The sequence below is a fragment of the Cetorhinus maximus genome, chromosome 10, assembly GCF_964194155.1.
Source record: "Cetorhinus maximus chromosome 10, sCetMax3.hap1.1, whole genome shotgun sequence".
NCBI classification, from domain to species: Eukaryota; Metazoa; Chordata; class Chondrichthyes; order Lamniformes; family Cetorhinidae; genus Cetorhinus; species Cetorhinus maximus.
In genome coordinates, this window is record NC_135888.1 from 107,259,454 (window position 1) to 107,285,347 (window position 25,894).

General features: G+C 40.1%; 1 protein-coding gene across 17 annotated transcripts in view; it reads right to left on the minus strand.

Annotated features, from left to right (window-relative positions):
* tcf7 (transcription factor 7) overlaps window positions 1-25,894 on the minus strand; it is a 196,527-nt gene that overhangs the window by 66,924 nt on the left and 103,709 nt on the right. For 12 of the 17 annotated variants that reach the window (XM_078550956.1, XM_078550955.1, XM_078550960.1 and 9 more), the window contains one exon: window positions 4,955-5,068. The exons of the other annotated variants lie outside the window; for them this stretch is intronic. In XM_078550956.1, coding sequence (XP_078407082.1) covers window positions 4,955-5,068 — 114 coding nt within the window. The remainder of the gene's footprint in view (window positions 1-4,954; window positions 5,069-25,894) is intronic. 17 annotated transcript variants of the gene reach the window in all.

Here is a 25,894-nt window from a genome sequence, read left to right on the forward strand (position 1 = left end):
AGCTCTGATAGTGCTGCAGTTGCTCAATACTGTACTGGAGTATCAGCCCAGATTTTGCACTCAGGGCTCTGGAGTGGAAATTGAACCCATCACCAATTGATTCAAGAGGTGTAAGTGCTGTCCATATATATGTCTTATTTTCGAGCATGTAATGTGGAGTGCATCCCAATGGGGAGGCCCATTGCTGTCCTGAAATTAGGCCTGGGGCCTTGTTAACATTATCTGGGTAAGCTACTGGAGTCTGTTATGCTTCCACAGGCACGTTGCCCATTTTAAGAAGACAAGCTTCATCTTCAAGGTCCCTAGTCTTGCCCGTAGCAGCTTTGCTTGCAGCATCCTGAAGGCTTGGAGAATGGGGTAGGTGGGGAACAATGATGGAAATACTGTGAAGTTAGAGGAGCAGTCCTATCCCTCTTGACTGTACAAGGACATTTACAAAAAAAACTTTTAAAAAAACTTACATTTTGGTGGTAGAATTTGGAGTTGAGCAAGCGGGGTTTCTACTCAGTTCTGTGATGTCCAGTTTCCCAGGGAGAGGTCTAAAACAGACATTAGGTCCCTTTTTTACATATATAAGGAGCCTAAAAGTCTGTTTTAGGTGGGTGCCAGTGACACCTGAAAAATGGCCCACCCCAAAATTAGGTCAAATGTCTTTCAGGAGACCTTTTGGCATGGGACATTGGTCCCTAAAATTCACCCTTATTCTACCAGTTTACGCCTACGGGGTCTAATTTCTAGTTAATTCTTAACTTAAACCATTTTTACATTTAATATCTTTTTAATTTTATTAAATTAACTCCAAATCTAGACCCCCTAGGACTGAAAAGCTGGGGTGCCTATTTAATATTGTTGCTTCGTGGGTTATGCACTTAGTGACCCAAAATGGAGATGTTTGTGCTAAATGTACACACTTCTAGAGCACAGCTTTGCTGACCACAAGCTCATTTTGGGAATTTTTTTGTGTATTTCCTATGATATTCCATCTTTTAATTGGACATAATAACTTTGGGGAGTGAGGCTTTGCGATGGGAATGCATGTTGAGAAAATTGATACTAAATTAAATGACTAAAACCTGAATTGAAAGCTTGCAGTCAGTAACAGAACAATATAGAAATCATCACCTGAAGAGTAATACTATGTTGTGTTTGACACTGTTAATTATAATTTATAAAATGGAAGAGATTTTATTGTGATGTGACAGCCCATGATAAGCCCAATGAATTTCAACGCTTACCACAAGCAATGTAATTTAATTTACTGCAATTTGCATAAAAAATTCCCAGAAGCAGTAAAAGTGTCATCCTCTGAGTGGTTCTGAGTGATATCAAGACACTTGCTGCAAAGAGTAATTGGAAAGAACAGCAAAGAGTGTGAACAATGGATCTAATTGAGTACTATTCTCCCCTAGGTTTCCCCCTCTCTGGTATGCCAATTAATGCTAGTGCCTAATTCCACTAGTGTCAGTAATGACAATGACATCTGATAACCACTTCATATGTGGCATCTGTGGCAGAACGTGCCTCTCATGGATTGGTCTCTTCAGCCAACAGCAAAAGAGCACCGCGAAGCTGCCCCATCCCCAACAGATTTGTTGCACATCCATCATCTTATACCGATGAAAGGGTGCTGGTGACAACAGTTGTTCTTGAATGCATTGTGATTGTCAGCAGGCTATCCAAATGTCGCTAGTTATTTGAATGTGCTCAGCTATGCCCAGACATGCACTTTCCAGCAGAATCACTGGATAGCCATTAGGAAAGGCAACTCTGGATGAGTTGGATGAGCAAACCATTCAACCTGTCTTAATTTATCTATCTAGTAAGACCCCATAATCTCCCATTGCTGCATCTAACTGCTACTTAAAAGATTTCAAAGTTTCGCCCACATTACTTTATCTGAAAGTTCACTACAAATGCTGATCATTGCTTTCCTTGAAGAACTTCTGGTAGCAGTTCTAAAATTATTATTTACCAGTTTGAACGTGTGTTTCCTTGTCCTACTTTCACCATTTAATTTAAAGTAGTATTCTAGTTTAACTTTCTCTACATCATTTGCTGTTTTACTCTAAAAGATTGCATCTTGCATATCTCCTGTACGAGCTGCAAAGCCCAAATCCCTCTAGTCTTATCTCATAACTCAGATTCCTGAGATGATTCACTCACTTTTCCTTCCTATGTGATATTGCAGATACAATTATCTGCATTAAATTTCATTTTCTATTCTTTTGCCCAATGACATATTTTAATTCATTCTGTAATTTTTAGTCTGACTCCATTAATTTCACTGTTCCTCCTAGTTTGACAGTGTCTATGATTTGCATTTGGTTTCTGAATACAATTCATGGTAGTGGTCCCAAAAAAGCCCTAGTGCACTCAACTTTATACTTGCCCTCAATTGACATGATACTTCTCACCAGTATCCATTATTTTCTGTGCTGCAGCCAATTTTTTGTTCTTTCCCCAAGTTTTATTCTAAATCCTCACAACTTTGAGCTGGTAGCCTTTTGTGTGAAACTTTATCAAATGCCATTCAGGAGTTGAAGTGTGTTTACCACAGTCCACTAGGTTACCACTTTGTTAAAAAAATCAAGGTGGTGGGTCTATCAAGATCTTCACCTTGTAAGATGGTGTTTATTGCATTTGCCAAAAGGTTTATGTACAGATAATTCTCGAATTTGTTCCTGATAAATAATTCCATTATTTAATGTGGAACTGAACTAAGATTAATAGATCAATAGTCATAGTTCTGTAGTTAGGTATCTAATGAGTCATCTTTTTAAGTGTGGGCACTACATCAGCCTGTTTCCAATCTATCAATGCCTCCCCATAATTAGTCAATGAGCCACAATTCTCCTTCTTAGTCCGTGAAGCTTAATGACCTGATGAGAACAGCTAAGTGAACACATCAGCCACTCTCCCTTTTCTTCCTTGCTCAACCTCTAAGATTAATATCTGCACAAGTAACATTTCACACTGTATTCTGGGTAAGGAGCACTAACTTGAATTTCTCCTTGTCCCTAACAAAATTACTTGCATGCAGACCCTTTGTCCATTTTAACAGGGCCACACCACGAGGCTAACAACTTCACCAGTCTAATATCATCTGGGAGACATTGGCCAAATGTCAGCCAAATGACTCAATCTTGTGCATCATGGCAACTTCCAGTAAGTCTTATGTTAATATGAAGTATTCTTTGCATGTAGTCACACACGATTGAGAGAGTGGCAATCCCTGTGTGGCAATCCACAGTGCCTGCCTTACTGGAAAGAAAGGGAACACTGGTTGAATGGCTCTCAGGAAAACAGGAATATTGCTGCCCCATTGTGAAATTCCTTTTACGGCAACCAACAAAAACAATTTGCAGTTATATAGAGCCTGTATGAAAGATAAAGACATCTCAAGGTCTTTCAGAGGAATAAGGAATAAATTAACTTCTAGCTAAAGAAAGGGGTGTTAGGAGTGGTGATCAAAAGTTTGGCTGAGGGAGGTGAGGGAGGTGGAACTCTAGAACGTGGGGCATAGGCAACTGCTGCCAATAATGGGGGAAAGGAAGTGATGAAAAAGAAAGGCAAAGTTAGAGGAGTAGGGAGATGTTAGGAGTAGGGACGGCTGAGTGGGACTTGAGGCTGAATTTTTACCATGTAGGTAGAAATAGGAGCTGAATTTGTTTTCAGGTCAGAAACCCGGGTCCAGTGGGAAACTGATTAAGGTTATGATCTTTGCATGGGTGAGCCCTTAAATGGCATGAAGACAGGTTCGCTGTCCAATTAAGGACAGCGGGCAGGCTTTCAAAGCTGGGGGTTCAATCAGGGGACGCCCAAAGTTTCAGCCTTTGGTGTGGAACAGGATAAGGAAAACAGATTTTTGGGTGAGCTGAAGTTTGCGGAGAGGGTGGAGGACAAGTGACCATCCAGAAGGCCATTAAAGGCAAGGAAGAAGGTTTCAGCAGCAGAAGAGCTGAGGATCATACAGAGAAGATTAAAGCTATGTAAGTGGAAGTAGGCAATCTTTGTGAAGGAAAGATATTCAACCCTGAGTTGACTTTCCAATACCAAGGTTGGAGTTAGTCTGGTTTTATCTGAGACAATGTTAGGGAGGGTGATGGAATTGGTGCTAAGGATATAAGGCCACAAGGGCTTTTGTCTAGCTAACATTTAGCTGGGGGAAATTATGGCGGTCCCATTCAAAACTAGATAATGGACAAACAACCTATCAACATGGAGACAATGGAAGAATCGAGTGAGGTCTTGGAGAGGTATACCTTGTCCTGGATGCTACAGCATATTTTTGCTCTTTCTTGATTGCATCTCCATTAGATTTGAGGAGCAAACCTACCTTCAACTTGCTCCTGATACTAAAACACCTCTTTTTTCACACAGTCAGATTTGAAGGAGTTGCTGTAGGCGATTGCACTGACTTATTCAATGGCATACACCAATACTGTGTTCTTAATGGATGCTGAACTGCAGTTCCAAATAAGACCACTTTCCTTTGCTGCAGTTTCTGCAGCAGGACTTTCAGTTACTCAGTATCGAAGGAACAACTGTTACCCACTATACACAATTAGTTCAATTCCATGCATCACCATAACTGTCCTATTTCTGGTGATCTGCAGCCCTTTAAAAGCTGTTGCTTCACTGGATGTTGTGCTTCCCTGCAGGTATAGACTCTGGCAAACTTTTCCTGTCCACTAGTCCATACAAATTTGGAGGAAGGGCATCTCAAAATTCAGTGCACCCTAACTCTTGAACAGCTGAGCCAGCACACGTTTATTTTTGCCTTTCGTGTAATATTGGGGCTGATATACATTTGAAGAAAGGTTTAATTCATTTCCTCACATTCTGGTAAAGGCTGTTACTTCCAGTATTATCTTTCTCCTCCCTGCACCACAGTGAGGAGAATGGGACAGTCTAACATAAGGCAAATTCCACAAACGCACCTCTACCAACTCACCAGAATAAATCCCTTCCACCCTCTGGGGTTGTCAGTTTTCGTTCCCTCTGCCAGATGACCTGGCCAAGATGAGTGAAAGCTACATTGTGAATAACGGAAATGACCTTCCTCCAGCTGAAAAACAGCACAAAAACATCAGCAACAGGGTCTTGGGAGGCTTTTGTCAGAACCTCAGTGGCTGAGCCAACACTTTACTGTGATCCAAGATAAATCTTATTTCATGTATCTGCACATGCCCATTTGTTAGGGAAGTGATTTTACAAGTGAATAAAGTTACAGATTTCTAACATCCCTTTCAAATTAAGCTTCCACTCAGAATGACTAAGTTGGATAATCATTTCCCAATCTGTACCATCTGTGCATTCTCCATTTGCCAAAATCAACAAGCTATTTTTTTTAATGTTCTTCCTATGTTCTTTTTAAAAAAAGATGGCATCTGTATGAACATCAGTGTAGAAATAAACTCAGTCTTTGCAGTTCATCCTATCACTGAGGCTTTGGTCAGAAACCAGGCTGACCAGTTTTCATCGCTTTCCCAGCTAAATCGATAGCTCCATATTGATTCAGGAATCAATCCAATTTCCTTTCAGATGCTTCAGCCGAACCATAATTCACTAGGTGGCAGTCTGTTACAATTTCTAGCTTGGGTTATATGATGCTGCAGATGGTGGTATCTCGAATGTGGCTGCCACCCATGAACTCTCATAGCTTTGAATCGCCTATCTTGGCTGTCCTGCTCTGGTATCCTCCCAAGACAGCTGGCTCAATTCAGAGTTCAGTGGAAATGGCCAGAAATCTAAAGCTTCTTCCTTTGTTTTAGAGCAGCAGCTAACTACTACAATGTGCCAATAAGGGTGCTAGAATAACTTCTAATCTCCTATTTGCTTTCCGAGAAAGTGTTGGATTAAATTATTAAAGGAATACTTTATATTCAAAAACCTACCATTGAGCATTCTTTCTAATGCAATTTTAAAAAATTCAAGTGTCCATTTTTCAAGCATTGTCCTACATAGTGAATACATAAGAACATAAAAACTAGGAACAGGAGGAGGAAATTGGGCCCCTCTAGCTTGCTCCACCATTCATTAAGTTCATGGCTGATCTGATTGTTGCCTCACTTTCCTGCCTGCTCCCACAACCCTTGACTCTCTTGTAGATCAAAAATCTTTCTAACTCAACCTTGAATATATTCAATGGCCTAACCTTCACTGCTCTCCGGGGTATGGAATTCCAAAGATGAGAGAAGAAATTCCTCCTCCTCTCCATGTTAATGGGAGAACCTTTATTCTGAAACTGTGTCCCTTAGTTCTAGATTCCCCCATGGGCGTAACATCCTCTCAGCATGTGAGGGAAAGAGGGGAGGGTCCCTGAACAGTGATAGGAAACATCAATTGTGACCTCCTTTGCCTGTGAAACCCAAGGTCACTTGTAATGTTCACACTACTGCTCCTGCTCAGAGTGACTGACTAATTACAAAATTTTCAACCTCAATATAATCCATAATATATTAATTAATAGCACTGTTCAAATAGTACAAATTAGAGATAGTATTAGATCCAAGGAAGAGGCATACAAATTGGCCAGAAAAGACAACAGACCTGAGGACTGGGAGCACTTTAGAATTCAGCAAAGGAGGACCAATGGACTGATTAAGAAGGGGAAAATAGAGTACGAGAGTAAGCTTGTGGGGAACATAAAAACTGACTGTAAAAGTTTCTATAGGTAAGTGAAGAGAAAAAGATTGGTGAAGACAAATGTAGGTCCCTTACAGTCAGAAACAGGGGAACAAAGAAATGGCTGACCAACCAAATACATACTTTGGTTCCGTCTTCACAAAGGAGGACACAAATAACATACCAGAAATGTTGGGGAACACAGGGTTTAGTGAGAGGGAGGAACTGAAAGAAATCAGTATTAGTAGGGAAATGGTGTTGGGGAAATTGATGGGATTGAAGGCCGATAAATCCCCAGGGCCTGATAATCTACATCCCAGAGTATTTAAGGAAGTGGCCCTAGAAATAGTGGATGCATTGGTGGTCATCTTCCGAGATTCTATAGACTCCAGAACAGTTCCTACAGATTGGAGGGTAGCTAATGTAACCCCACTATTTAAAAAGGGAGGTAGAAAGAAAACAGGGAATTATAGACCAGTCAGCCTGATGTCGGTAGTGGGGAAAATTCTAGAGTCCATTATAAAAGATTTAATAGCTGAGCACTTGGAAAACAGTGGCAGAATCGGACAGAGTCAACATGGATTTACGAAAGGGAAGTCATGCTTAACAAATTTACTGGAATTTTTCGAGGATGTAACTAGTAGAGTTGATGAGGGGGAGCCAGTGGATGTGGTTTATTTGGACTTTCAGAAGGCTTTCGACAAAGTCCCACATAAGAGATTAGCTTGTAAAATTAAAGTGCATGGGGTTGGGGGTAGTGTATTGAGATGGATAGAAAACTGGTTGGCAGACAGGAAACAAAAAGTAGGAATAAACGGGCCTTTTTCCGTATGGCAGGCAGTGACTAGTGGGGTGCTGCAGAGGTTGGTGCTGGGATCCCAGTTATTCACAATATATATTAATGATTTAGATGAGGGAACTAAATGTAATATCTCCAAATTTGCAGATGACACAAAGCTGGGTGGGAGGGTGAGCTGTGAGGAGGATGCAGAGATGCTTCAGTGTGATTTGGACAAGCTGAGTGAGTGGGCAAATGCCTGGCAGATGCAGTATAATGTGGATAAATGTGAGGTTATCCACTTTGGTATCAAAAACAGGAAGGCAGGTTATTATCAGAATGGCTATAAATTAAGAGAGGGGAATGTACAACGAGACCTAGGTGTCCTCGTACACCAGTTGCTGCAGGTAAGCATGCAGGTGCAGCAGGCGGTAAAGAAGGCAAATGGTATGTTGGCCTTCATAGCGAGAGGATTCGAGTACAGGAGCAGGAATGCCTTGCTGCAATTATACAGGGCTTTGGTGAGACCACACCTGGAATAGTGTGCGCAGTTTTGGTCTCCTTAACTGAGGAAGGATGTACTTGCTATAGAGGGAGTGCAGCGAAGGTTTACCAGATTGATTCCTGGGATGGCAGGACTGACATATGAGGAGAGATTGAGTCGGTTACGATTATATTTGCTGGAGTTCAGAAGAATGAGGGGGGATTCTCATAGAAACCTATAAAATTCTAACAGGACTAGACAAGGTAGATGTAGGAAGGATGTTCCTGATGGTGGGGGAGTCCAGAACCAGGGGTCACAGTCTGAGGATACGGGGTAGACCATTTAGGACGGAGATGAGGAGAAATTTCTTCACTTTTCGCTACCACAGAAATTAGTTGACATTGTATGTTTTCAAGAAGGAGTTAGATATTGCTCTTGGAGCGAAAGGGGTCAAAGGATATGGGGAGAAAGCGGGAGCAGGCTATTGAGTTGGATGATCAGCCATGATCATAATGAATGGCGGAGCAGGCTCGAAGGGCCGAATGGCCTACTCCTGCTCTTATTTTCTATGTTTCTATGTTCAAAAATTAATCAGGAAATACCTAGCAGATTGGTTAGCATCTGAAAAAGGCACATTTGGATATTCAATAACTAAAGTTATGATGATTTTAATTATGTCATTATATTTAACATATGTAGACTAGGTATATAATTATTTGACTGAGTTTCCTTAATATTGACAGATTTAATTTTGAATTTAGAAGTTTGGTGAGTTCAGTAACTAGGTCAAACTCCTGTACCAAGGGCTATTGTCAAGGATGGACAGTAGTGTGCAATGATTATTAAGTCAATGTCTGGTGATAAAAGGCAAGGTTGTCCTGATGTGGTCACAAGAGTGAAACTTAGTTTCCTGTTTGGCTGAAATGGTGGTGAGGGAGCAAACCGACAACTACCCACTCTTTGATACCCTGGGATAATCACATTCACTAAATTCCAATGAATGAATAATAACCTTTTCAGTATTTTTATTTAATAGCTCAAATGTGAAAAAGCATTTAAAACCAAAATTCTGACTATTTCACAGATCCATTCCTGATTTCAAGGATATATAACATTCTCTGGTTCTGCAATTTTCTATTTTGTAATGTTAAATCCCATGGAAATAAATATACAATGCTACTAAAACAATGACCGAGAATTTCAAAAGTAGTAAAAACATCTTCATTTTAACTCTGATTCGTTTACTTGAAAAACTGGATTAACTTTCACCTGTGCATACTTAGAGAATGTAACTACAGGTGTGAACCTTACACAGGAGATATTATTAAATATTTCCCCCCACCCCCTCCCATAATATGTTAATGTACAATAGAGCAGAGTGGAGTTCGGCAAAATGTGACTACCAGGACTGACAGAATTTATGGGAATTATAGTATTACATTTAATGGGATATAGTAAGCTTGAAAACAATTTTTAAAAATAAAATTCAGATATTAGAAGCCAGCTCATAAATCTGTATGCTACAGCCTATCATTCAAATCAGTCACACCAAAATAGATAGGTTGAAAATATGAGTCCTTAAGGACAAATGTTATTTATTTATGTTTATCCAAGTTTTAATACTTCAGCATCCTTGGATTGGAAATGCCATAATTATCAAGAGTATTGCAATTGTATTGAGGCACCTTAGAGTTGTATGTTGAATGCAGGAAAGTTGAATTTTATTGCACTTTCTGTAATAGTCATTTTGAAATGTTTTGGAATATACCTTTACAAATTTTATTAATGAAGTATATTTTGGAGTAAAAATGAATCAATAATCCCTTTCCTGGGCAAATTTTCAGAAAGACTAATTTATAATTTGGCAACATGGCATATATTTTTTGATTTATTTTAGAACTTTCAAAATGGAATGCCTGAAATATATCTGGACAAAATATTTGTTTGTCATTACCTCCTTTGTACAGTTTCCCAGCCCTACGTGTATCTTTCCGTGGTTGAATGAGTAAACTCAGTGTTTGTGCCATGCTAATGCCAAAACAATTTAAAGTCAACATCATGTTGACACTTCAGCATAGAAACATTGGACATTTTGCATTTTTACCTTCCTTCTAGAAATCCAAATGTTTCACCATCCGTAGAATTAATGCTTAAATAGCAGATAAGAAATCATCTTAGCTTCTGATTCACAAAATAGGCTCTACAAGGCTTCAGAAAGCAGCTTAGAAGTAATTTAATTCTAATTATAAATTGTATGTTATTAACAAAGCAATTTGCAGGCTGGGGTGAGGGGGAAGGTGACAGAAAGAAGAATGATTTGCTCTCAAGGGAGCCTGGATTGTATGGCGCACTATGGTGGTGCTGTCTGAAATATTGTCAAGGCATAAACTGCATCTGTGTCAGGACACAATCGCACTGTTTTGATTATTCATTTTACATCTTTACAAATGCACCATCTTTATGGAAAATGCTTGACAGAACACTTATTTTCAAGCACTCTGCAACAAAGCCAGAGTGGGGCTCTTGAGCAACACCAGCCAATGCTTAAAACAGAGCTGACTACCATGACACAACCATCATGCCACGAAACAGAAGGCTGCTACCACCAATGCAACAATGTAAATTGTACCAATTTATTCATCAAAGCATTGATCAACTCATTGCACTGATTGTTTTGCACCATGTTGGAATGAAACAAAACTCTTTCCTTTCACCCCAAATGTAAAAAGAGACCCCCTTTAATTTATGCACTGGATTTACAAAGCCATTCGAAGGAAGAAACTGGAACCAGCATTTATGTGGAAAGGAACAGAAGGAAGAGGTAAAGATGAGAAGTGTTTTTAGAGGGAACTCTGAGAACTGTGGATTATTTTATAGACGAAAGAGAAAATGTGGCTTAAAGGAAACAAATCAGTGAACAAGAAGTGGCTTTGAAGGAGCTTAAATCTGGTAAGTGAAGAGCCATCTGCTTCTTGACTACATACCTAATCTCTGGTCTTGATACAATCCTGACTATTTTAAATCAAGTAAGCAATCATAACTTGCATGCACCTGAATTCTACTCCTTATCCTTGCTATAAATTTGCTTTATTTACTGTTTAACTGAATTGCTCTCATTTTCATTTTTATATTTTCCCAAGAATTAACCTGTTTCAAGGAAGAGACCTTTGCTAACAGAGCTATTCCACTTAGAATCTTCACTGAAGAGACAATAAAATCTTCCACAGCTCTGAATTCCTTCCAGGGGTAGTTATTCTCTTTATCAGCTAGCTTGTTTCTTTATACCCGTACTATCAATCAACATCTGTAATTTTGGATGGAGCAGCAGATGTAATTTACATTCCTAGAGCCAAACCCAAGATCTCCACTATAGTTGTTTTTGTATCTCCAAAAGGTTTTAATAGGGTTTTATATATATTAAAAAATCACAACAGTCTTTAATCTAACCCATTTGGTTTACTTTACACGTCCTTGAGTGCTCAGGAATATCCATTACATTGTGGCAAACAGAGTTTGGTAAAAAAGGAGCTGTAAGCAATTTACTAGACGTACGATAATTGCTCAACCGTGGAAGAGCTAAGGTCATTTCCACTGTTGCATATTTTGATAATACTTGTGATGCAGGTTGCACTGTGAGTATATGGATAAAACCATCATGTGTCACATTTTGATCTTGAGAAACCAAGACAAGAAGCCAAGATTCATAATGCAACACCCAACCAAGGTTGGAAACTATACAAGAGAAGTCTATGTAAATCAGGAAGTAGTGAGTAGGTGATGCCAAACTTGGGTTTTAAAAACTGGAAGGTTGCAGCAGGAAAGAAAAACTGTGGGAAATAACGAGTTCCACTGTTGTGAGGTCTTGGGGAAAAAAAGTTTTAACAGGAGCCTGTGCAGTAAGTTTTAATTTCAGCACAAAGAGCTAATCAATTTCTGTTTAATAAGTTTACTAAATGCTAGACAATACCACAATACAAAATGATTGGAGGCTCTTGATAGGTATAGTTAACAGACCAGACCAAAATGTAATCCTTTCCTACTCAGATCTTTCGTTTAGTTTTCAAAATTTCTTTCCTCTCCTTTCTTGAGGATGCCAGGCAACCCAGTGATACCTCATACAAGTAGTCATTCTCCATGCGGTAACCTAGACACTGACATATTTTGAAGGTAGTCACTCCCCAGATCACAACTATGAGTATTAAGGGAGATAGGAACTCTTGCAGTCAGTACCATGAATGTTATCAGAGTTTCTTAACATTCACAAATTGTACCCCTTCTGCTTACATTCTTTAACTCTGCAATCTGAACTTTAACCGAGTTATCAGACAATTTTCTGTCGTTGCCCAATGCATATTTTACTGTTGATTCCCACACATCTACAAGGACTTCTGTGCCTCTAATGAAACCGCTGAAGTAAATAGAAAGTGATAAATTACTGAAAAGACTGATTGATGCTGTTAATGCAATATTTTGATATTTTTGACACGATGTAGACCTCCCATTGAACTGACTAATACTGATCAACCAGAGGTTATTGAAACAAATAATTTCAATATACCTTTTAGAAGTATTCACATCACAACCATCACCTGGAGACAAATTGGGAGCCAGCCTACCACTGTATGGAAATGACTGGGCTCTCACTGTCACTAACCAGATACTGTACATACTTTTGCCAACAGCTCCGCTTTGTATCGCCCCATCAACAGTGATCTCTGGTGTGGTTTAGCATCACTTGATCTGTGGGATAACCTTAGCAGCAATTAGTGGTGAGGCCGAATGAGTCATCTCACTTTCAAGCTACCCACACTGTGGAACCCATAATTTCGAAAACAGAGAAAGACCAAGAATGAGCCCACTCTCTATTTCAGTTTTGGAACTCTCAATACTCTTATCAAAAAAAAATCTAAACTCTAACCACTCCATACTTGCCTGATTTTTCAGCTATTAACCCTTTGAGCATTATTGCATACTATACATTTTGCTGCCTGTCAAGGTAAAGTAGACTTATTTCAACCTTCCCTCTTCTTCATTTTAATGAGTTCTCTCTCCCCTTTTTGGACTGGCCTTGCCACAATCTACATTTTTCTCTCCATGCTTTCACATAGGAAATGTCTTCTCAGCAGAAACAGGGAACAATTGAAGGGAACACATCAAAAGCTACTCTCTCATGTTTGCTCTTTGTCTGATTTAATGTTTTGAGATGAAAGTGCATACCCACAGTTTTAGATGAGAAATAAAATAAATAATAACATCACCTATATCCCTCCAAAAAAGCTGGACAGATTTAGAAACAGACCAGTAAATTGGTCTGTGTCATCTTAAATTTGTGTCAATTGTCTTGTGACAAGAGCATAAAATTCAACATTCTTTATTTTATTACAATTTGGCTTGTAAGTCAACACACTGATACCTTGGTAATAGATAACATCTGACCTTTTAAAATGAAAAACAAGTTTGCATTTAAGTCCCCAAAACACAGAACATTATACAGGTGAAAAGAATCACATTCATGGTGAAATGCCTTTTGTTCCTTGCTGCAAATTGAGAGTTTGTTGATTGCTTTTATGGGTTTGTGCTACTAATATAACATCAAATAGATGTAATGATGTGGTATGAAATAAAGACAACTTGCACTTACATAGTGCCGATCATAACCTCAAGATGCTCCATTTCATTTTAAAGCCAATTAAGGAATTTTGAAGTGTAGTTACTATTGAAATGTAGGAAATATGGCATTCAATTTATATGGTCCCACAAACAGAAACATGTTAACGACCAGATAATCAGTTTTTATTGGTGGTTGAGGGATAAATATTGGCCAAGATGTGGTGGGGGAGATCTGTGCTGTTCTGAGTGAGTAGACAAGATCTCAGTTTAATGTCTCATCCAAAAGGTGGTACCAGCAACAGAAAGTCGCAAGGAAGTGTCAATGTGGATTATATACTCAAGTCTCTGGAGTGGGATAAAAACAGAAAATGCTGGAAAAACTCAGCAGGTCTGACAGCATCTGTGGAGCAAAAAACAGAGTTAACCTATGACTCTTCTTCAGAGTGTATGACTGGATGCTAGACAATACCACAATACAAAATGATTGTAGACAGATGCAGTTAACAAACCCTTCAGCTATGAAACATTAACTCTGTTCCTCTCTCCACAGATGCTGCCAGACCTGCTGAGTTTTACCAGCACTTTTTGTTTTTATTTCAGATTTCTAGCATCTGCAATATTTTGCTTTCATCTCTAGAGTGGGAATTGAACACAAGCTTTTAAAAAATAAGTGAGACTGCTACCAATCAAACCACAGCTGACACTCTAAACTTGTCAACAATTGCATTTTAATGAGCCAAATGGAATTTATAATATGTATACTTTTAAGAAACAATATTATCATATTAGTTCAATAGCAGGGAGACTAAATTCTGCAACAAAGTGCTCTGAAAAGTGTCTTATAGCTGATATATTGGGTCATTTAGCACTTTTTGTCAGAGTACGTTGTATGAGTGCCTCACTTTGCTCAGTATATAAAATGAACCCTTTAGAAAAGGGAGGGTAAAATCAAGTTAATTTGAACGTAGCAGAGGAATATAAAAATTCCTCAGCTGTTAACAATGTGGACCTGCAACACTCAATAATTTGCATTACTGAATCTCACATGATTACTGAAAATACTGGAGGTGAAGCTGGTCTTGTATGGTAGCAGAACACACATGATAATGAATTGGCAGTTTAATGAAACCAATGGAAAAGAAAAATTGGGTTTGCTGCAAAGCAGTCTGCCAAATCATTACCACCCAAGACAATTTCTCCTCCAATAAGTCTCTCCTTCACATAAACAGCCGTTCTGATTCCAGTTAGTGCTTTGCAGCATTTGATAGATGACATAAAACTTAAAAAGGTGTCTTAACTCTATCCATTTCCCTATGTGAAGAACTAATTAGGCAATTTAAATCAGTATGTAGAAATAAGATTTGATTGAACACTGAATACTGATCCAGGGAGTACAATATTGTCCAAACAAGTTTTATGTGAATGCTCGAATGGCCATTGTATAGATTAATCACAAGTATTGAACAAGAGAAGGCCATTCAACCAATCAAGTCCAATCTCTTTCCACATTATTTACAATTTGCCCCAGTGTGAACTCTGTTTACAGCCACCTTCCAGTCCTTCACAGTATTGGTAATTGTTATTAATATAATTGAATAGCTGGCTGCGGTTGAGGGGAAAGAAAGGACACAATGGATTTGGTGAGAATTTGGAGGGAGGGGTGAAGATCAGTCAACAGAGCCTTACTTGATGGCACTATTCTTTTTACTAAAGCTGTGTTCAATTTATGAGATACAACCAAATTGGCAGCTTGTATTATTTTCCACTCTGTGACAATTAATAGGTACACATAAGTGGGGTAGTTTATTAATTTGTCAGAAAGTCCATAAAATTTACTCAACATGCAAACATCCTGGGGAGAGGGATAATTGTTGCACTCCAAGAAGACTTCAGAGTGACATCATAGTTATTTGTCTTTACAATGTTTATTCCTAGAAGAAGAGAAAACCCAAAAACCAAATTCTGAAAACTACATTCTACGTTTATCATGGTTGCTGCTGCAACGTGAATTGTCTCACAAACAGAGTGGGCACAAATTGATACAGTAACATTCAGTGCTGTGACCATGTCACCACTCAGACCAGAAAGATAACCATTCAATCCCCCCTATGTTTGATAATTGCCAAAAGACAGTACTATCTGCATCAACTGATTGCCTGACATATTCTTGAGACTCACGATTGTCTTCTGAAGACCTGGATAGCCAAGCAGCATCTGCTACTTGATTGTTACAGCTGATCTCAGAATATAGAGATTCTCTCAACCAAGAAGGGAGCCAAGGGCTTGTGAGGCATGAAGATGCACAACCCACCAGACTCAGAAGGAATATGCTGTAATGAAGTTTTGCTGCCAAAGTACATGATGCCCTTAGAAGTTGCAGAATAAATTGCAACTGCAAAGCTACATATTAGCCATCCATTAACCTATATTCAATCTATTATTCTACGACCAAAACTAATCTGAAGCAGCAACCCGGAAATTATTAAGAACACCATTGGGATGTGGGACCATTAATGTTTTAGGCCAACCCAAACACTCAATTGTTTTACTGAATGTTAATGGTTAAACATGCACATATTACGTGCCAGCTTTGGTTCAGTAGTATCACACTTGCCTCTAAGTCAGAAAATTGTGGGTTCAACCACACCTAATTTGACTCAAACAAGTAGCCTAGCCTTTTGAGTTAGATGCTAATCAGAGTCCCTGTTTGCCCTCTCAAGTGGATATAAAGAATCCAATGGCACTATGCAAGGAATTGGAAGGGGATTCTCTTGTAACCTGGACAACATATATCCTTAAACTAGCATGTTTATTTCATTGCTGTTTGTGGAAACTTGCTGTGCCCAAATTGCTTGTAGATTTGCTACACTGCAGCAATGACTCCCTTCAAAATTATTTCATTGGTTTTAAAGGGTTTTGGGGCATCCTCACATCATTAAATTCAAGTTATTTCTTTGTAAGGAGAGAGTCTCACTATCAGATCCCTATTAAGAAAGGCTCATACTTTAAAGACACACTTTAATGAGGGAGTTTTAATGCCAGGCTCACTTTCGTGATGGGGGGGTGGAGGTTGGGGTAAAATTAGTACCCCATTAGTACGGCTAGTGTTCGTTCTTCTAACACAGACATTTGAAAGAATTGCAATTAAATTTTAAACATTTTTTCATTTTTCTTGGAACATATTTGTTTAGACTAAGTGCAGGCAAAAGCTTTGCTGGAAAGAGCTTATGACTAAATCTGGTGGTGTGAGGAAGTTGAATTATTTCCAGTTGGAGTACAGTTATTAACTTAGAATGTTGAAAAGTTCTTATTGTTTTAGTCAGAATGTGTGTTAATTCAGCTCTTATATATCACGGAGCTCTGTTACTACCAAGCAATTCAAATTAACACTTTAAAATAACCCAGCCAAAAGATGTTTAAGGTTGATTATATGAATAGCTTGATTTTTAAAATGGGCTTCAAATGACAAGACTGAACTGATAACACTTTAAGGGTTAATGCCCCTCACTGATTCCCTACTTTATGTGTCTAGGGTCCTCATTGTGATATTATATAGATACGAAGAACACTTGCACCTTAAAATGGAACCTTCCTGTGCATTTGCAAAAGTCTACACATTATATGGTGCTTTTACTAACGGATACACCATTCAAAATGAAACCTCGAGTCAAAAACCCGGGGAAAGTTTCCATTCAACCTGGTGGTTTGGCAAAAAAAACCTGTGCGATTACCAGACTGGAAATGCCTTATTACAAAATTAACTCAAGTGAAGAATTAACATATCCCTTCTGAAACTGCTTTTGATCTTCCCTGGGCTGTCTGCTTCAGTCCGTCAGCTCTTACATCTCGCTTCTGCATATGAACTGCACTATAATACTTTCCCTTTATAGAACGGTGAGATTCCATTGTAATCTCCTTTGCAAGGATATATAATTAGAAAGAAAAATAATAAAAATATGTCTCCATCTTCTAGGAAATTCCATTCATTTCAGAAATCCTAAATAGTGTCATTTGATTTTTAAAAGCAAGCTCTTATGCAAATCATATGGAATTGTGTGGTGGATTTACAGTCACACAGAATGCATTGTCATGAGACATTCTCCACACTGTGAGGTGTGAGCATAAACTTAGGTGCTGCATAACTCATCGCTCCGCCATAAAAGGGAAAAAAAAGATGTACTTATACATCAACTTCCATGACTGTAGGGCTTCTCAAAGTGCTTTACAGTCAATTAAATACTTTTGATGTGCAGTCACTGTTCTAATGGTGGCATCCAATAAACACACAGCAAAGATGAGGCCCAGGAATTAAAATATATCAAATTCATGGCTTTGAGGGTCTGCAACCCGCCCCCGCAACAGCCACCTCCATCCATCCAAAACTTGCTCCCAGTTAAAATGCTTCTCGTGTGGATTGGGTGGTGCAGTATCTTAGTATACTATTGTCACAACTCAGGGGCCTGAATCTGAATCTATCTCACAAAGTTGGGCTAAAAGTCATCTCTCTCCACTGTCAGATAAGTGTCTAATTTGCTATTGATTGGCAAGGTCACTCAGAGGAAAAGAAAGGGAGATTGCATTTCCATGTCTTTCATGATCTCAGGACATCCCAAAGTATTCGCTGTCAATGAAGTACTTTTGAAGTTTAGGCAATGCTGTAATGTGAGAAACATGGCAGTCAATTTGCGCACAGCAAACTCCCACAATCAGCAATGAGATAAATGAGCAAACAATTTGCTTTAACGATGTTGGTTGAGGGATAGAATACTATATTGACCAGGACGTTGGGGAAAATTTCCCTGCTCTTCGTCAAATGCCGCGGGATATTTTACGTCCAACTGTGCAACACTCCTTCAGTACTGTAGGTAGCATCAGACTGAGTTTATGTGCTCAAAGAGAACACAAACTCAGAGGCGAGAATGCTACCCATGGAACAACAGCTGACACACACATAGTTTTTTGGGAAATCAAAATGTCACAATAATGCACTGGGCGATGCTGTTCTCAGATTAGACCTAAGGATATACTTGCTTTGGAGGCAGCACAGTGAAAGCTCACTAAATTGGTCCCTGGGATGAGGAGATTGTCCTATGATGAGAGGCTAAGTAAATGGGGCTTCTTAAACTCTCTGGAGTATAGAAGAATGAGAGGCGATCTCATTGAAATGTACAAGATTCTAAAGGGGTTTAATAGGGTAGATGCTGAGAGATTGTTCTACCGGTCGGGGAATCTAAAACACGGGGACACAGCCTCAGGATAAGGGACCGGTCATTTAGGACTGAGATGAAGAGAAATTATTTCACTCAAAGGGTTGTGAATCTTTGGAATTTTCTATCGCAGAGGTTGTGGATGCTCCATTGTTGAATGTGTTTAAGGCTGGAATAGACAGATTTTTGATCTCTCAGGGAATTAAGGGATATGGGGAGCGGGCAGGAAAATGGAGTTGAAACCCAAGATCAGCCACGATTGTAATGAATGGTGGAACAGGCTTGAGGGGCTGTGTGGTCTACTCCTGCTCTTATTTCTTGTGTTATTGTGTGTACATTGTTACAGCAGGAGCAGCAGGAGCAGACTTTCCTTAATAAATTGGCAGTGCTCAATGCTGACTCTGGGCACCTGAGAAAGGAAAATACTTTGTTCCGCAGTGCTGGTATATATTGCTCCAATCAGCACAAAAGTTCGCAATTTTTTATGACCATGATATGGCAAATGTGAAAAAATAATAATAGCAAACATTACAAGAGTAAATAGCAGTAGATCCAAATAACAAATGGCACCTCTCCAAAGGATTAGCTTTTAGGAAGGAGCAGATATTCATGATTAAAGCTTTTCAGCAGATCACAGCCTTGTGGCTCTCACCAGGTGTTAGATAACTTACATTTAATCTGTACATCTAATTAACTCTTGGTCACAGCATGAAAGCTTATTCATTCTGTTGGTGTGTAATCAGCAACTTCACTGCCCACGCAATCAATATTTTACATGTGAAAAGATGAAGAAAGTAATAACTTACACCTATGAGGACACACAATGGAAGGGTCAACAATTCCATTGGTCTGAAGTTCAGCAGCAGCTGTAGGGAGTGGGGATGGCCGGCTGGCCAATAGAGCATTGGAATAATTGAGCCTGTAGGTGAGGATTTCAGTAACAGATAGGCTGAGGTAGAAACAGACATGAGCAATATAACAGATGGGAAGCAGTATTTGTGTTGGAGGGAATAAGGGGTTGGAAACTCAGGGTTAAACAGGTGTCAAGGTTGCAAAGAGTCTGCCAGTCTGAGACAATGAGGGTGATTGAATATGTGGCAAGTTTGTGTCAGAGACTATAGATGATAGCTTGGTTTTTTTTGCCAAATTTTAGTTGCATGGAAATTGTAGATCATCCAAGATTGGATGTTGGACAAGCAATCTGACAACAGAAAGGCTCAGGAGGATCACAATAAGTGGCGGAGAGGTAGAGCTTGGTATTGTTAGCATAGCAACAGGCATGCGAAAGCTGTCTCCATATCTGCAAGTCACCAAAGAGTAGCATATCAATGATGAGGAGGAAGGGACCAAGGATAGATCCTTGAGAGATTCCAGGGGTGGGAAGAGAAGCCACTGCTGGAGGTGCTCTGGCTGTGATTGAATAGGCAAGAATGGAACCAAGTGAGAATAGTTCTACTGAGTTAGATAATGAAGAAGATATGTTGGAGGAGAATTTGATGTGGTCAGCTGTGTTGAAGGCTGCAGATAGGTCGAGGAGGATGAAGAGCGATGATGCACCACATTTTTTGCCTGTATGAGAAAGCTGAGAGCTCTGTATGTTCTTTTCCAGAATAAAATGGCAGCCCCAATGGTGTGTGGTACTAGTGTACTAGTGACAATAATCTACCTTTGGCAGCAACAGAATTTGTGTGCCTATTCCCAGGAACATGCAGGCTGCCTCTTTTATATTTCAATATGAGGAATGAGATAATGTTGCCGGTTATTTCCATTTTCTCGTCATAGAACCATAGAAAAGTTACAGCACAGGAGGAGGCCATTCGGTCCTTCTTGTCCATGCTAGCCTGAGGACACCCAGGTGCCCTTTCTAATCCCACCTTCCTGCACCCGGCCCATAGCCCTGCAGCTTACAGCACTTAAGGTGCAGATCCAGGTACTTTTTAAAAGAGTTTGGAGTTTCTGTCTCTACCACCAACTTGGGCAGCGAATTCCAGACACCCACTACCCTCTGCGTAAAAAAGTTCTTCCTCATGTCCCCCCTACACCTTCTGCCACTTATCTTGAATCTATGTCCCCTGGTTCTAGAATTCTCCACCAAGGGAAACAATTTTATCCTGTCCCCTCTATCTATTCCCCTCATAATTTTGTGCACCTCAATCAAGTCACCTCTCAGCCTTCTTTGTTCTAAGGAAAATAACCCCAACCTATCCAATCTCTCCTCGTAGCTACACTTTTTTAACCCTGGCAACATTCTTGTAAACCTCCTCTGCACTCTCTCCAGAGCTATTGCATCCTTCCTGTAATGTGGTGACCAGAACTGCACACAATACTCCAGTTGTGGCCTCACCAGTGTTTTATACAATTCCAACATTATATCCTTCCTTTTATATTCTATACCTCTGCCAATGAAGGAGAGCATTCCATATGCCTTCTTTACAACCTTGTCTACTTGAACTGCTGCCTTCAGTGACCTATGTACTTGTACGCCAAGATATCTCACTTCATCTACCCCCTTAGTATATTCCCATTTATTGTGTAATCCCTGTAACTGTTTGACCTCCCTAAATGTATGGCCTCACACTTCTCTATGTTAAAATCCATCTGCCACTTTACCGTCCACTCCACCAACCCATCTATATCGTTTTGGAGATTATGGCTATCCTCTACACTATCCACTACTTGGCCAATCTTTGTGTCATCTGCAAATTTCCCAATCGTGCCCCCCACATTCACGTCCAAATCATTAATATATAACACAAACAGCAAGGGTCCCAACACTGAGACCTGTGGAACACCACTTGAGAAAACTTTCCATTCGCAAGAGCATCCATTAGCCATAACCCTTTGTTTCCTGTTACAAAGCCAACCTTTTATCCAGTTTGCCACATTACCCTGAATCCCATGGGCTTTTACTTTCCTGACCAATCTGCCATGTGGGACCTTGTCAAATGCCTTGTTAAAATCCATGTACACAACATCCACTGCACTACCTTCATCAGCCCTTCTTGTCGCTTCCTCAAAGAATTCAATCAATGTGAGGCAAGACCTTCCTTTAACAAATCCATGCTGACCATCCTTGACTAGTCCATGCCTTTCCACATGACAGTTAATCCTATCTCTCAGGAATGGTTCTACTAATTTGCTCACCACCGATGTAAGACTAACTGGCCTATAATTGTTCGACATGTCATGCAGCTAGAGATCTGATTTGGATACATCAGAAGCCGTTTTCTTCCCGCATACACCTTCCATCCAAATGACACTGTATTCAATGTCTAGTTAAGAAAGGATGGGGGCCATTTTCAATTGCCATGCACATTGGTTGGGCTGTGGGTGGAACAATCATTCAGTGGAACCATTGGCTCGTGACAAGCCTAACCAATTTCATGTTTGGGCATCAGCTGAATTTTAAAAATTCATTCATGACATATGGACCTCACTGGCAAGGCCAGCATTTATTGCCCATCCCTAATTGGCCTTGAGAAGGTGTTAGTCAGCCATCTCTTGAACCGCTACAGTGCATCTGGTGTAGATACACCCACTGTGCTGCTAGGTAGGGGATTCTGGGTTTTTAATCCAGCGATGATGAAGGAACAATTATATATTTCCAAGTCAGGATGGTGCACAACTTGGAGGGGAACTTGCAGGAGGTTGCATCCCTTGCATCTGCTGCCCTTGCCCTTCTCAGGTGGTACAGGTCGCGGGTTTGGAAGGTGCTGCCGAAGAAGCCTTGGGGTGTTCTTGCAGTGCATATTGCATATGGTCCACACTAATGCCAAAGCGTGCTGGTGGTGAAGGGAGTGAAAGCTTGAGGTGGTGCCGAGCAAGCAGGCTGCTTTGTCCTGGATGATGTCAAGCTTCTTGAGTGTTGTTGTAGCTGCACTCATCCAGGAAAGTGGAGAATATTCCATCACAGTCCTGACTTGTGCCTTTTAGATAGTGGAGAGGCTTTGAGGAGTAAGGAGACGAGTTCCTAGCTGCAGAATTTGCAGCACCTGACCTACCCTTGTAGCTGCAGTATTTATATTGCTTGTACAGTAAAGTTTCTGCTCATCGGTGACACTCAGGATGTTGATGGTGTGGAGTTTCAGTGGTGGTAACGCTGTTGAATGTCAAGGGGAGAGGTTTTGGGTACATGGCCAGTGATGAATGCACATAGGTAACTCAACATGTGGGGATGGCAGAGATTCTGGCAGACGCCTCTGTGGAGCCCATAATGAAGTGGGAAAGGCACGCTATGGGAGGCGGTGGTGGTGGGGGTTACCAGGGGGAATGGTGGCACCCGATGGCAGACACTGGGCCTTCAGATTTTTGTGGTTAGGCAGGTCACTTATACTGTGGCTTGGTTGACAGCATACTTGCTTCTCAATCAGAAGATTGTGGGTTTAAATCAGACTCCAGCAACTTGAATGCAATGCAAAGTTGAAGGTTCCAATGTGGTACAATTGGTGGTGCTGTCTTTCAGATGGAGATGTTAAATTGCATCCCAGCCTATCCTTATAGGTTGGGTGTCAAAGATCCCATGGTGTTATTTTAAAGAAGAACAGGGGAATTCTCCCTCGTGCTTTGTTAAATATTTATCCCCCAGTCAACACCACTAAATCTGTTACCTGGTCACAACCGTGTTGCTGCTTGTGGAAGCATGCTTTCAGCAATTTGAATGCCACATTCCCTACAATAATTACAACAATGTATACACTTGAAAAGTATTTCATTGACTGTGAAACACTTTTGGACAACCTGAGGTTGGGAAAAGTGCTATTGCTTTTCTTTCTGGCCCCACATGAATCAAGCTTTTCTGCAGCAGTCTCTTTAAAGGTCCATTGTTTACCTCACTCAACACCTGGTGCCAATGGATGAAGCATGTGCTCTATCCACCTATTAGTACCTGAAAAGTGCAATGGCTTCCTATAACTGTTATAAGGATGGATTTAAATATTTCAATGGGACTCTAGCAAACCATAAGACATCAAGCTTGAGTTGAAGAGGTGGGACATTCTCTCAATTTTCACCATGAGAAATGCCTCCATGAATAAGGAAGGTGGCAGCTGAAAATTTCCCCAATGCATCCATGCGATACAACCAGCTGCAGTTCCTGGGATCTATCTATTGGACAACTGCTGAAAAGTGGGAAGAAGTTCCTGCTACTTACACTTGAGGATCTCAGTAATGAGTTAACAATTTTAACATGGCATGCCTCTAAAGAGGTCTGCTGTCACATGTATTAACAGAATAACAAGTAACACAAAATTTGTCTTCTATCACAAACTTATCACATTTAATTGAAACATAGGCATTGGGGGAAAGGCTTGTCTATGTTAATAATAAATTGCAGAACAAATGTCATGGCTTTTCACTTGATTTTGAATTAACTGTTCCTGTAGCAGTAATTCCACTGATATTCCTTTATATTGTCTTTACATAGTGGACATTGTGGATTGTTGTCCAAACTTTGATCCTTTACAGAAGGGTGGCCACAAGGTACAGAGATGGGCTCCAGAAATAATCTCAATCAAAGAGAACACTCAAAATTTGATGCATCTACTAGATCCTTAGTTATTGTTCTCCCAGAACTTGATGAATGGAACAGTTGTCCAGTATCCTGCTTTTGCTGTTTATTTTGGAGTCTGCTCACCTCCCAATGTGCAGCAGTGTCCCTTTCACAGGCTGAACCTTTCATTCGCTAAGATAACGTGCTGCTGCATTCTACTCAAGTCTATAGTTTACCTCAATGCATGAAAACTTTTGTCCCTGCCCTCTGCCACTGTACCAAATTTAGGTCACCTGAGACACCTTATTAAATATGCTCAGCGCCACCTTCTGGTTTTATATATCAATGCATTGAGGCTTGCACAAGATTAAAGTGTAAAAAGAATTGACCTTAGCTTGTGCAGTTCTAAGTTGTTTGATGTGCAGATGAAATGGGATTCAGCTTTGGCTGTGCATCCTGTTGTAATTTAGTGTATCATTACTACACTGTCCATTCTGTTCATTTTTATCACTGAATATGTTCTCTCACTCATGTGTTTTACACACTTATTCTCATTTACATTGCATGTGTTGGCTACGGTTTTCTACAATAGGAGAAAGTTATGGCTAAGTAAAGTAATGTAGAAATTTAACAAATGCTTGTAAATAAATGAGAACTCCATACAATTGGCCAGCATAATAATTGGCAAAAAGAGTAAATTTGATGTGAGGGAAAATATTTTCACCCAGAGGGTGGTTGGAGTCTGGAACAAACTACCTGAAAGGGTGGTGGAGGCAGGTTCGATCGAGGTATTCAAAAGGAATTGGATTGTTATCTGAAGAGAGAGAATGTGCAAGGTTATGGGCTTAAGGCAGGGGAGTGGGACCAGGTGGAATGCTCTTTCAGAGAGCCAGTGCAGACCTGATGGGCCAAATGGCCTCCTTCTGCACTGTAAAGATACTGTGATATTGAGTGTTATAATTAGGTTGCCAACCCTCCTGGATTGGTTTGTAGTCTTCAGAAATTAAAGGATCATATCCAGGCCACTGCTGTGAGCAACCAGGGAATAAAATCATAGCAGCATCAACAAAAATGTGTCTTATTCATTTACATGTATTAGTTATAAAATATCGGAGAAACATTTCTAGAACTTGGGGTCGGTGTTTTCAAATAAGGGGTCGCCCATTTAAGACAGGAATGAGGAAAAACTTTTTCTCGCAGGGTTTGTGACACTTTGGAATTCTCTTCCTCAAAAAGTGATTGAGGCAGAGTCTTTGAATGTCTTTAAGGCAGAGGTAAATAGATTCTTGATAAGCAAAATGGAGTGAAAGGTTATTGGGGGTAGGCAGAAATGTGAAGTTGAGGTTAAAATTAGATCAGTCATGATCTTATTGAATGGTAGAGCAGGCTTGAGGGGCTGAGTGGCCTACTCCTGCTCCTAATTCGTATGTTCGAAAAAAATTCTGTTTAACTGGGTGGGGTGGTTGGAGGGAGAGGTCATGTGATGAAACATTTAAGAAAACATCCATTGGAGTTGGCAACCAGGCTGTAGTGGAAATTTGGTTGTATATGTTTTGCATGCTCCTTCCTGGACATCCGCTTGATTGCCCCATTTCTGAGTTCAGCTCATTAGCATGAATTGGACAAGCACCAGTCAGGCATGATTACCACCTCCCATTCAACACTCACTCATTAGGTGGCAGAGGGTTGTATCCTATTTC